The sequence below is a fragment of the Macrobrachium nipponense genome, chromosome 15 (genome assembly GCF_015104395.2).
Source record: "Macrobrachium nipponense isolate FS-2020 chromosome 15, ASM1510439v2, whole genome shotgun sequence".
Classification (NCBI taxonomy): domain Eukaryota; kingdom Metazoa; phylum Arthropoda; class Malacostraca; order Decapoda; family Palaemonidae; genus Macrobrachium; species Macrobrachium nipponense.
Window position 1 is genome coordinate 38,502,190 of NC_087208.1, and position 12,349 is coordinate 38,514,538.

General features: G+C 43.1%; 1 protein-coding gene across 3 annotated transcripts in view; it reads left to right on the forward strand.

Moving 5' to 3' along the window:
• Positions 1–12,349, forward strand: part of LOC135227103 (neuropathy target esterase sws-like) — a 97,946-nt gene that overhangs the window by 23,193 nt on the left and 62,404 nt on the right. For all 3 annotated transcript variants that reach the window (XM_064266962.1, XM_064266961.1, XM_064266963.1), the window contains exons 3-8: positions 3,308–3,402; positions 3,725–3,924; positions 4,564–4,658; positions 10,370–10,728; positions 11,068–11,606; positions 11,929–12,060. In XM_064266962.1, the coding sequence (XP_064123032.1) occupies positions 3,308–3,402; positions 3,725–3,924; positions 4,564–4,658; positions 10,370–10,728; positions 11,068–11,606; positions 11,929–12,060 (1,420 nt within the window). The remainder of the gene's footprint in view (positions 1–3,307; positions 3,403–3,724; positions 3,925–4,563; positions 4,659–10,369; positions 10,729–11,067; positions 11,607–11,928; positions 12,061–12,349) is intronic.

The following is a 12,349-nucleotide window of genomic DNA, read 5'->3' on the forward strand; positions in this document are numbered from 1 at the left end:
TCTGATATTCCACAGCTCTCTCATATCTTAAGAAGTATCTTCTCTCGGTCCCTGTTCGAGTTTACGAGAAAGCCTATTATAACAACAGGCGTAGAATGTAACGATCCTCTAGAGGTTCGTTACAGGATTGCAAAAGTCCGTACGAATCGTCTAGATCGACGGCAGCAACTATTGACTTCCGAGTGGAATCTTTCTTTAGAAGTAAGTTTGAGAGTTGTGGAGACTTTAGGGACGCCCTTTCATTCTTCTCTCGATATGTTGAGGACGAAGAGGCTTCTTCTTTTCTGCTCCCTTATTCTCGATCCGGGATCGGTACCATTAAACGCCATCCTATGATATTGAACGGGGATGGATATTTAGTCTCCTTTTCCCCTTTTTTTTTTTTTTTCAATCGCTTAGGAAATGTAATAAGAGGATTTATGACGTCACAGGGAGCGACAATGACGCTGATCGCCCCATGTTGGCCTTCAGGATCCTGGATTCACAGAGGTCACATACTTCCTAGTTCACTTTCCAAGGACCTTTTCCGAGAGAGAGTCGGTCTACTCTAACTCGAAAGGTACCTATAACTACCTATATACATCTCCGCTCTGAGTCTGACTACGTTCAGGCTATCGAGATGTTGACAGGAATAAGATTACCGTCTTCCATTTCCGTCTGAAGAATGGGATAAGCTGGCAGTCACAACTATTAAAGAATACGCAAATATGTTGTTGACGGCCTTTGGCCTTTGGCTCAGAGATTTGCGTCTGTCAAACAACAAAGCCCTTCACGATCTTTGAGTTCTGTGGAATCTCGAACCTTGCTCACCATCTACTTTTTGTCTCACCTGTTTTCTCGGAGTCAGACACTCGTGCGAGATCAGGCGACATATAGTAGCCCTGAGTTTCTTGTTGACGAAGTCGGTTGCGTTTATACACCCCCGATGATCGTGTAACATGAGACCAGGTTGGACTGTCAGGCATTCTTCCTTCGGGACTGAATCGCCTTTTTGCTCCTCGCTCCTTTCTCCTGGCACCAGAAGCTCGAGTCAGGAGTTGATTCGCTGACGACGTTGGGTTGCGTTGATACACCCCCAAGGTTTGCTTAGATTGAATCGCCCAGGCAGTCCAGACACTCATCCTTCAGCGAAAGATAGTGGCCTTATGGTCTTCAGGGTACAAGCGTTGCTGTCCTTGATTCGTCTGACTGGTCAACTGGTCGGTCACCTGACTTTAGTACAGACGGACTGACTGTGCATGTCCAGATCGAAGCTTTCAATATGGAACTTAGACGTAGTCTGAAGTTCTTGATGTCAAAGCATTCGAACCTCTCCTACCTGTTAACTTCTTGGCATGTTGATCAGGAAGGCCTTCTTCTAACCACCCTAGATACGACAAAGAGGGTTAGTGAGATTTTAAGCCATCGTCACAAGTTTTGGCTTTAGAGAACACAAGGCGGTGTGCTCTCTAACCCTTCCGTTGTGGCCTAAGAATGGTAACCCGTTTTGTCCTTGGGCCAGGAGCTTGGAAGCAAGGATGGCGACAAGTTAGTGGGCAGGAGCCAGAGAGAGTCCTGTGCCCTGTCGGGTCTCTCAAGTTTTATCTACATAAAACTCAAGAAAGTCGAAGTCATTCGGGCGGAATCTGCAGTGTTCCGAAAAAGACCAGACTTGCCCATATCGAAGAACAGCCTGGCTTTAGTGTTAAGGAGTTCTTTCAAAAATGCTCCTTCATTGTGTTTGTCACAAAGATTTGAAATCTTTTTATCTGAATGCTCACGAGGTGAGGGGCGCGGCCTCGGAAGCATTTCAACAGAGCATGGCACTCAGCAACATCCTGAGTACCATGTTTTAGCGAAGCAACTCTGTGTTCACTTCACACTCCCTGCGAGATGTGAAGATGGCATATGAGATCTGCTGCTCGCTAGGGCCATACGTGTCTGCAGACACAATCTTGGGGGCAAGAAGTACCACTCATCCTATCCTGTAGAAAATGGTTAGGAAGAGCTCTTAATTTAGTTGTTGAGTCGCCGACAACGGCGACTTCTTAACTCTTAAGCCTTAGTTAACACACCTTAACTTTGGCTAGGTTGGTCATGGTGATGATATATATATATATATATATATTTATTTACTTCTTAGCCCTCATGGTATGGTCAATATGGTCTAGTCACGTCGTGGTCTCGCCCCTGTTGACAGATCATTCTGGAGTGCACAGCTATATAGGTCTCTACCTCGCTGGCAAACTCTAGTAGCACAAGCAGACTTACGTGGCAGTAACCACGAAGCCAGCTATGCTAACAGGTGGAACCAAGATGTAAATCATCTGCATGCATTTGTTTCCCAAAATCCTTCTATTCTGTCCCTTCCCACCTCCAAAGGTGGGATTCAGCTATATATATATCTGACAGGTAAGTTTCATGAACAAAATTATTATTTTTGTTATGATACAATAAAAGTTTGTTCATACTTACCTGGCAGATATATATAATCAAGTACCCACCCACCTCCCCTCAGGGGACAGTGGAAATAAAAATTATGAATAGAAAATGGGAATGGTTCCTGATACCCGCCTCCCAGCGGCGGGAATGGGTACTAACCACCTGGCCGACCACTGCGTGTGTCGGAAGTTTTTAAAATTCTGTCGGACTTCAGAAAATACAGCTATATATATATCTGCCAGGTAAGTATGAACAAACTTTATTGTATCATAACAATATCATTTTAATGTATACTTACCTGGCAGGTATATATAATTTAATTCCCACCCGCCTCCCCTCAGGAGACAGGGTTCAGAGAAAATCTGGCCCAATTGGGAACGGTTCCTAGCGCTAGCGCCACGGTAACGGGGTGGTAGTTGCCTGAACTACTAATAGGTTACTAGCGTTTGCCGCGAGTTTAGAAAATTTCTGCCAGGTGGAACAGAGAATATAGCTATATATATACCTGCCAGGTAAGTATACATTAAACTTTGTTTTAACATAAAAACTTCATTTCTGTAAATGAAAATTCAGCAAGCAACTGAATTTTGTGCTACCTTCACCATTGTGTAGAATGAGGCTATTAAAACATACAAATAGACTCCTGAGGGAAAGGGGATACACTTTTTTCACGGAACACTTACATGTTGGACAGGCTATGAAAGTATTGGAGGAAGAAGTTGGAGTAAGTATCACAAAAATTGTTGGAACTGACAATGGGCAGTTTTCCTTATGACAGGAAAATGGGTAACTAGGTTTTTGACTTGGAATTTCATTATTTGATTGTTTTGAGGACTTGATGTGACAAGGCATAACTGATGAGAGTAATCATTCTATTTTCTTACAGTTGATGATGTCAAGGACTTCGTTGGCGTGGGGACCCGACCGAGGTTCCGAAAACGAGACAAGATTTATTTTTATGGTAGAAAAATGCTTCGGAAGGTAATATCGAAGGGTTAATTTTCAGTTTTGTGTCCTGGTGATAATCTTTTATTTTTGTGAATTCTTCCTTCTGATTTTGCTGGTTGGTGCAAATTAAGGAAGACTTACTTTTTCGGTAGTTTCTAGTTGAACAACTGTGTTTAATCCTTTAATAGCCAACTGTAAAGTATCAAGAACAAAGTTTTAAAGCAAATTTTGCATTTCATGAAGCACTCATATATTAGCAGCAGATGATTTTCCCCTCTTAGGCCTTAGTCTTAAATGTGTCCTATTCATTTCAAGTATGACTCTTTCTATCACAACCCCTTTTCCCTCTTATTAGGTCAAGGCTAACATGCCAACTCGCCCACTACCTTCTCGTCTCCTGGCTCGAAGACTTGCGAGGCAATTCTTAGGAAAAAATGAGAGGGAAACACCTCAGTTAGAAGTGATTGAACCAGCTGCTGAGTATTTGCAGGAAGACTTAATCCATTTGGATCCAGGAGTCCCTGTGGAATTTGTGTTTATGCTGAGGAACATTCGGTAAGACTTGTTAGTGTGTTTATGAAAATTGATCATTTTCATATATGGTAGATACTGACAGGATGTAATTGTAAACAAGGTGCTTAATTTCTAAGTCTAACGTATTTCTACACACTGTAGAGGTTTAGTTTATTATTTAAGCTTGATATAAACTTTTAAGGAGTCGAACGTCATTACTGAATTTAAATTAAGACTGTATGTATTATATTGATATGTACAGTGGACCTCTCGCATTCGTGGACTCACACATTCGCGGATTTCTCTCGGGAACGTTTCCCCACATTATTCGCGGAAAATTCGCACATTCGCGGTATTTTTCTATGAGAAATATCCGCAAATTCCTGGTTTATTTTAGAAATTTCATCATAAAATGCACTTTTTGTGATAAAACTATTAAAAAACCAAGTATAAATATTTTCAATGGGTTTTTCTTGAGTTTTAACTAACAAAATAGGCTGTTTTTAGCGTTTTTATAGGGGTTCCAAACATTCGGGGGTTCTAACTATTCCCAGGGGAGGGTTCTGGTACGCATCCCCCGCAAATACGGGGGGACCACTGTACACATTTAAACAGATTGGTAAGAATAATTTAGATGAAGCAACAGACCACTTTATAACAATGAATTGTATCCTCCCACAGAGTGTTTGGTCATTTTGATATGCCATTGTTCTTGGAACTTTGCAAGAGTGTACAGACAATTCATCTCTACAAAGGGCAACCACTGTTTTCAGTAGGTGAGTAGGGTTGATGGGTTAATGTAATGTGCAGCTTCATTATTAAACGTAATTCAGATACTGTATAAGTTTGTTTTGTGCAAAGTCAGGGTATTTTATGTATCATTTGTTATTCATGTTTTGTATATTCTCATTATATGCTTGGCTTGTCCTCGCAAAGAATAAATCTGGTTTCACATTTCGGTTCTTACTGTGAGGCCTAAGAATTTCAACTAATAGTAAACAAATATTTGTTCTCTGTCCATAAAATCAGAGCTCTTGAGTTTTCTTGTTGATAAACTTAATTAGACATCAATATGTCTACTTATAACAGGTGGGTGGCAGGGTTTCAGAGAATTTGGAACTTTGTTCACTGGTGTTTAGACCTATAATCTTTGTTCATATGTATAGTCATATAGTTGCCATTGAACTGGTAATCTGTACTTCAAGTAGGTTCCTGACTCAGTAGATTCTTTGGTTATTTGTTATTCTGTTTTTTTTTTGTTTCATTATGATTTATATTATCTTTTTTGTAATCAATAGTTCTGGAATATGGATATGAGGTACATACTTTCATGGAGGTATCATAGCAGTTTTATCTGTACTACTGTTATGGAGGAACTGGTCCATTTAAAAAAAAAATATATCACTTCCATAAATAATGTTTTGTTCATGAAACTTACCTGTCAGATATATATATAGCTGTATTCTCCGAAGTCCGACAGAATTTCAAAACTCCCGGCACACGCAGTGGGCGGCCAGGTGGTTAGTACCCATTCCCGCCGCTGGGAGGCGGATATCAGGAACCATTCCCATTTTCTGTTCAGATTTTTCTCTGTCGCCGGTCGGTAAACAACTGTTTACAGACCTCCGCCTAGGATTTTGAAAACTTCTTTTTGCCTTGAGTATCCTGATTGACTTTTGGTTTTTTTGGACTGGATTGTTGGCTTGGCATACGCGATAGTGGTTTGATTTGGATTTTGGCTTTGACTTTTCTTTAAATAGTTATGGAAGATGATGTTAGAGAAGCTAGACGTCCTTCTAAAGGAAGAGAATCGTCTAGTGATTCGTGTCCTACGGACGATGAAGAACCAACAACGTCATCCGCCTCGGATTATAAGACGTTAACGCATCTTCTGAAAAACTTGTTCCCGGATAAGTTTCAAGCACCGGTTCTTTGCTCTCCGCCTTCACAGTTGGCCTCATCGAAAGCCAGGAAAGCTCCTGGCTTCGTTAAGATGGCTACCTCGCTCTCTGCGAAGAGAGCATTTAAGAGAATCCAAGATTGGATGGACTCAAGGAAGGCGAAAGGCAACACTTCCTTTGCTCTTCCTCCATCGAGACTTAGTGGGAGAGCGGGAATCTGGTACGAAACGGGAGAAAAAGCGGGATTGAAAGCACCGTCTTCCTCTCAAGGCGATTTCGCTAACTTGGTTGACGCTCCGAGGAGGTCGTACCTATCATCAGCAAAGGTTTCCTGGACTATGTCGGAAACGGATCACCATCTGAAAGGTATCTTCAAGACTTTAGAAGTGTTTAACTTCTTGGATTGGTGCTTGGGGGCCCTGGACTTACAATCCAGAAGTTAGGACTCGATTTCTTTGGAAGAATTATCAAGCGTTGGCCTGTATGGATAGAGCAGTAAGGGATGGTTCTGATGAACTGGCATCCCATTTCGCTACTGGGCTACTAAAGAAGAGAGCTCTGTACTGCAGCTTTGTGGCGAAATCGGTGTCTCCTGCGCAGAAAGCAGAATTGTTGTTCGCCCCTTTTTCTACACATCTTTTCCCGCAGTCCATGATAAAGGATCTGTCGGTTAACCTGCAGGAAAAGGCAACGCAGGACCTCTTGACACAGTCTTTCAGACGTCCTACAGCCCAGGCTTCTACTTCAGCCGCTCAGGCCCCCAAGAAGAAGTTTAAGCCCTTTCGTGGAGCGCCTTCCTCGAGAGCTTTTCCGCGAGGAAGGGGGCTCTCTAGAGGCAAGGCTTCCTCAAAGAACAAGGGAAAAAATTGACATTTCTGCCCTTCAGGCACCTGTCGGAGCTAGACTCACATCTTTTGCTCATGCGTGGAGAATGATAGGGTCGGACACCTGGTCCCTCGATATAATAGAGAGAGGATACAAGATCCCTTTCCTCTCTGCTCCTCCATACCAGCCGGAGAGGCAACAAATTTTGCTTGACCTTTTAGACCAAATGTTAGAGAAGAGAGCCGTAGAAGAAGTCCTAACGTTAGATTCCCCAGGCTTCTACAACCGGTTATTCCTGGTTCCGAAGCAGTCTGGGGGATGGAGGCCTGTCCTAGACGTCAGCAGGCTGAACCTTTTTGTGAGAAAAGAAAAGTTCAGGATGGAAACGTCCCAGTCTGTACTAGGGGCTTTGAGACCAGGAGACTGGATGGTGTCATTGGATCTCCAAGACGCTTATTTCCACGTCCCAATTCATCCTCAATCAAGAAAATTCCTGAGATTCGTCTTAAAAGGACAGGTCTTCCAGTTCAGGGCTCTATGCTTTGGTCTAAGTACGGCGCCGATGATATTCACTCTCCTTATTGCGGAACGTAGCAAAATGGCTTCACCTGTCAAAAATAAGAGTCTCACTTTACTTGGACGACTGGCTAAGCAGATCGTCTTCGGAGTCAAGGTGCCTGGAGGACCTTCAAACGACGTTACAGCTGACGAAGGCACTGGGCCTAATAGTCAATTACGAGAAGTCCCATCTGATCCTCACACAGTCCATCGTGTATCTGGGGATTCAGATGGATTCAGTGGCTTTTCAAGCTTTTCCATCAAAGGAACGTCAGCAGAAATGCTTAGAAAAAGTGTCAGCCTTCTTAGGGAAGGAAACATGCTCGGCGAAGGAATGGATGAGTCTGCTGGGAACCATTTCCTCGCTGGAGAAGTTTGTTTCCCTGGGGAGGTTGCACCTCAGGCCGCTCCAGTTTTTTCTAGCAGAAAACTGGAAGGACAAGCAAGATCTAGACACGACATTGATAATTTCCCAATCGGTCAAGGATCATCTGAAGTGGTGGCAAGATCCAGTCAAACTATCAAAAGGACTGTCCCTCAGCCTTTTGAGGCCCGACCTAGTGTTGTTTTCAGACGCTTCCATGGCGGGCTGGGGAGCAACACTAGGCAAGGAGGAAGTGTCAGGCCTCTGGAGAGGGGAACAGAGGTCCTGGCACATAAACCGGAAAGAGTTGGAAGCCATTCGGTTGGCTCTCCAATTCTTCGAGGAACGAGTGGTGGGCCGAGTTGTCCAGATCAACTCGGACAACACCACAGCTCTCACTTATATAAAAAAACGGGGGGGGACACACTCTCGGTCCCTGTTCGAGATAGCAAGAGACATCCTCCTATGGGCGAAAGCTCGGAACATAGTAATCCTAACGAGGTTCGTGTCGGGAGTGCAAAATATCCGGGCGGATCTTCTAAGCCGCCAACATCAACTGCTTGCCACGGAGTGGACTCTCCATCTAGAGGTCTGCCAAGAACTATGGAAACTTTGGGGACGCATGCTAATGGACCTCTTCGCAACCTCAAAAATGAAGAGGCTTCCTATTTATTGCTCACCGGTTCTCGACTCGGAAGCGATAGCAATAGACGCCATCCTATGGGACTGGATGGGGATGGACGTCTACGCCTTTCCCCCGTTCAAACTGTTAGGAGAGGTAATCAGGAAGTTTGCGGCGTCTCCGGGAGCGAGAATGACTCTAATCGCCCCGTTTTGGCCTTCAAGCGACTGGTTCACGGAGGTCATGTCTCTTCTAGTAGACTTCCCAAGAACCCTTCCAGAGAGAGCCGATCTTCTCAGACAGCCCCACTTCCAGAGGTACCACGGAAACCTCTCCGCTCTGAGTCTGACTGCGTTCAGACTATCAAAAGGTTGGCCAGAGCGAGAGGTTTTTCAAGACCAGTGGCAGAAGCTATTGCCAACGCTAGAAGAGCTTCCTCTCGGGCAGTTTATCAATCTAAGTGGGCTGTCTTCAGGAAGTGGTGTAGGAAGAAAGGTATTTCCTCCTCCACAACCTCTGTGAACCAGATCGCTGATTTTCTCCTACATCTGAGAAAATGTGGACAGACTTGCGGTGCCCACAATCAAAGGATATAAAAGTATGTTGTCAGCTGTCTTCTGTCACAGAGGGTTAGACCTGACAAATGATAAAGACCTTCACGATCTTTTGAGGTTCTTTGCAACATCGAAAGTACCGCAACCGAAGGTCCCATCATGGAACCTTGACGTAGTTCTGAAGTTCATGATATCGAGTCCATTTGAACCTCTGCATGCTGCCTCGTTGAAAGACGTTACTAGAAAGGCGATTTTCCTAACCGCTCTTGCCACCGCGAAAAGGGTTAGTGAAATTCAAGCAATGAGTAAACATGTGGGCTTCAGGGGACACAATGCAGTGTGCTCCCTGAGCCCTGCCTTCTTAGCGAAGAACGAGAACCCTTCGAACCCCTGGCTGAAGACCTTTGAAATCAAGGGGTTAACGGAGTTCATCGGACGTGAGCCAGAGAGAGTCCTGTGCCCTGTCAGGGCTCTCAAGTTTTATTTGCAGAAAACTAAAGACTGTCGGGGTCCTTCAGAAAATCTGTGGTGTTCTGTTAAGAGACCTGACTTTCCTATGTCTAAAAATGCACTGGCATTCTTTTTACGAAGCACCATCAGGGAGGCCCATGCGTCCTGCCCAGATGGTGATCTGAAACTTTTGAAAGTAAAAGCCCATGAGGTGAGAGCTGTCGCAACCTCAATGGCGTTTCAAAAGAATATGGCACTCAGCGATATCCTAAGTGCTACTTTTTGGCGAAGCAACTCTGTGTTCGCTTCACATTACCTGCTGGATGTGAAGACGGCATATGAGAACTGCGAGTCGCTAGGACCATACATATCCGCAGAAATGTTATTGGGGGCAGGAAGCAGCACGAATCCTATCCTATAGAAAAGGGATAGGTGTGCTTTTGATTTTATGGTGTTGGTTTATGGTTGAAGGGTTGGTCGCTTGAGGCGCTTTCCCTTTCTTTAGCCTAGAAGTTATGGGACTAACTTCGATAGGTTAGGTCAGGTGGTGGTTTTTAGCTTCGTTGCCCTCACAGTATGGTCAATATGGTCTAGTCACATTGTGGCCACGCTCCCGTTGACAGATCATCTAGAACTCACCAGCTATATAGGTCACTACCTTGCTGGAGACTCTAGTAAAGCAGAAGCAGACTTGGGTGACAGTAATCACGAAGTCAGCTATGCTAACAGGTAAGGAACCAAGATGTCAATCATCTGCATGTAATTTGTTTACTAAAATCCTTCTATACTGTCCCTTCCCACCTCCAATGGTGGGATTCAGCTATATATATATCTGACAGGTAAGTTTCATGAACAAAATGTTATTGTCATGATACAATAAAGTTTGTTCATACTTACCTGGCAGATATATATAATTAAGTACCCACCCACCTCCCCTCAGGGGACAGTGGTATGAAAAATCTGAATAGAAAATTGGAATGGTTCCAGATATCCGCCTCCCAGCGGCGGGAATGGGTACTAACCACCTGGCCGCCCACTGCGTGTGCCGGGAGTTTTGAAATTCTGTCGGACTTCGGAGAATACAGCTATATATATATCTTCCAGGTAAGTATGAACAAACTTTATTGTATCATGACAATAACATTTCAGGGATATGTTGAAGAAGTTCATAATGTACTATATGAAAAAGTGTGTCACACTGTTCTCCTTGCAGGTCAGAATGATGAAAATATCTTTATAGTCCAGACGGGCTGCATATGTGTGTATGTCAATGAACCAGACGGTTGCACCACCCTAGGACTTAAAGAAGTTTTGCCAGGAGAGAGTATCATTTCACTTCTCTCGTTTTGCGATGTTTTAACTGGGCATCGCCAGCCGTACAAGACTATTGGGGCTAAAGCAGTGGAGGATTCAGTTGTGATGCAATTTCCTGTCAAGGCTTTCGAAGAAATATTTCGCAAGTACCCGGACATGTTTGTTCGTGTCGTGCAGATCATCATGGCTCGGTTGATGAGGGTAACGTTCATGGCATTGCATCAGCATTTGGGACTTTCAACTGAGCTCATAAATAAGGTAATATTTTTTAACTAGAGAAATGTAAAGTTTGTCGTGGTGTATTTACAGGTGATTAGATTATACTGTATCTATTCTTGTAAGTCATTTGTTACTATCTCTAAAATCCCTAATGCTTAATAAGTGGTGATCATCGCAGACTAATGAATCTAACAGAAGTAACAGATTAGGACATTAAACCAACTAGCACTGGTTTGTGGTGTTCTTTGTAAAAAAAAAATGCCACACTACTGGCATAATATTTTCCCTTCCTTGAATTGGTCATTTGCTGACCTGCGGGTATTTTCTGAATTCACATGACCCATGTCTTCTGTCTTTGAAGTGTTCTTCAAATTTCAGGTTCCAAGAAGGGACAGCTCCGGCAACATTGCTCCAGCACTAGCTTCCCCTAGCAAAGTCAAGCGAGACAGTGGATCTACTCCTGACGGGGAAGAAGACGAGGTAGATCGTGAAAGAGGACAGGGCCCTGAAACGCCTGTCCGACAGAGTAGTCAGAAGAAGATAGTTTTGATGGATCCAAAGGACCAAAGAGATGACAGTTATTTCCTTAAGGTTGCCACTGAGAAAATTCAAGCTTTGTTGCACTTAAACTCTGATAAGATCCTGCAGGGTGCAGTACAGGTACGAGACGTCCCTGCAGGGTCAATCTTAATGAGGCAGGATTCCATGAAGGAAGCTGCTCTGCTTTATATTCTCACAGGATCCCTGACAGTTTCACAGCGTCTTCCTGATCACACTGAAGATATTCTACTCTTCACAGCTCATCCGGGAGATTTGGTTGGTGGCCTTGCTGTGCTTTCGGGTGACCCTTCATTTTTCAGTGTGAAAGCAAAGCACCCTGCAAAGATTGCTACAATCACGAAAGAAACTTTCTTTGCGTAAGAAAGCCTAAAAATTTGTATTTTAAAATCAATGTCCTTTTGATGTTACAACGTCTAATTAGGAGCTCTTTTTAAGGAATCCTGAATAAATAGGTTTGCTTCAGTTATATTTTGGTTTATAATTCAGCGTTTGATATAATGCTCTGAAAGTCGGTAGATTATTGGATTTACTGCATATTTACAATAATACCTTCAGTGAATATTAGTTTTTTCAAGTATCTAAGGTACTTAATTTTGATCATGAAAAACTTTAGTGTTAAAACAAACTGTCAATCAAGATTACTAATAAGAAACAATTGAAAGCTTCTCTTTTTTCCAGGATTATCAAACAGACCCCAGAGGTTGTGTTGCACGTGGCAAATACTGTCATTAGACGCATGTCTCCATTTGTGAGACAAATTGATTTTGCTCTAGACTGGGAACACTTAGATGCTGGACGTGCACTTTACAAGTAAGTCAGGATGAAATTTTATTTTTACGGTTGTATAAAGTGTTGTGATTAATGTGGTTCGTAAAATTTGCTTTCTGCTAGTGAGCAACTCACAAATTGCTCATTTGGAGATATGACTTCTATTTTTTTATGTTTTCTCTAATCAGTTTGCTCTATTAGTAACTCATTTATATTTTGATTGTCTGTTATAGGTAGGTATTCTGGTGATGGTTTTCATCATGAATATGTCACAACTGAGTGTGTAATGCGTGGCAGTCTTTATTTTTTGCATTTTATTTTATTCAGTTTT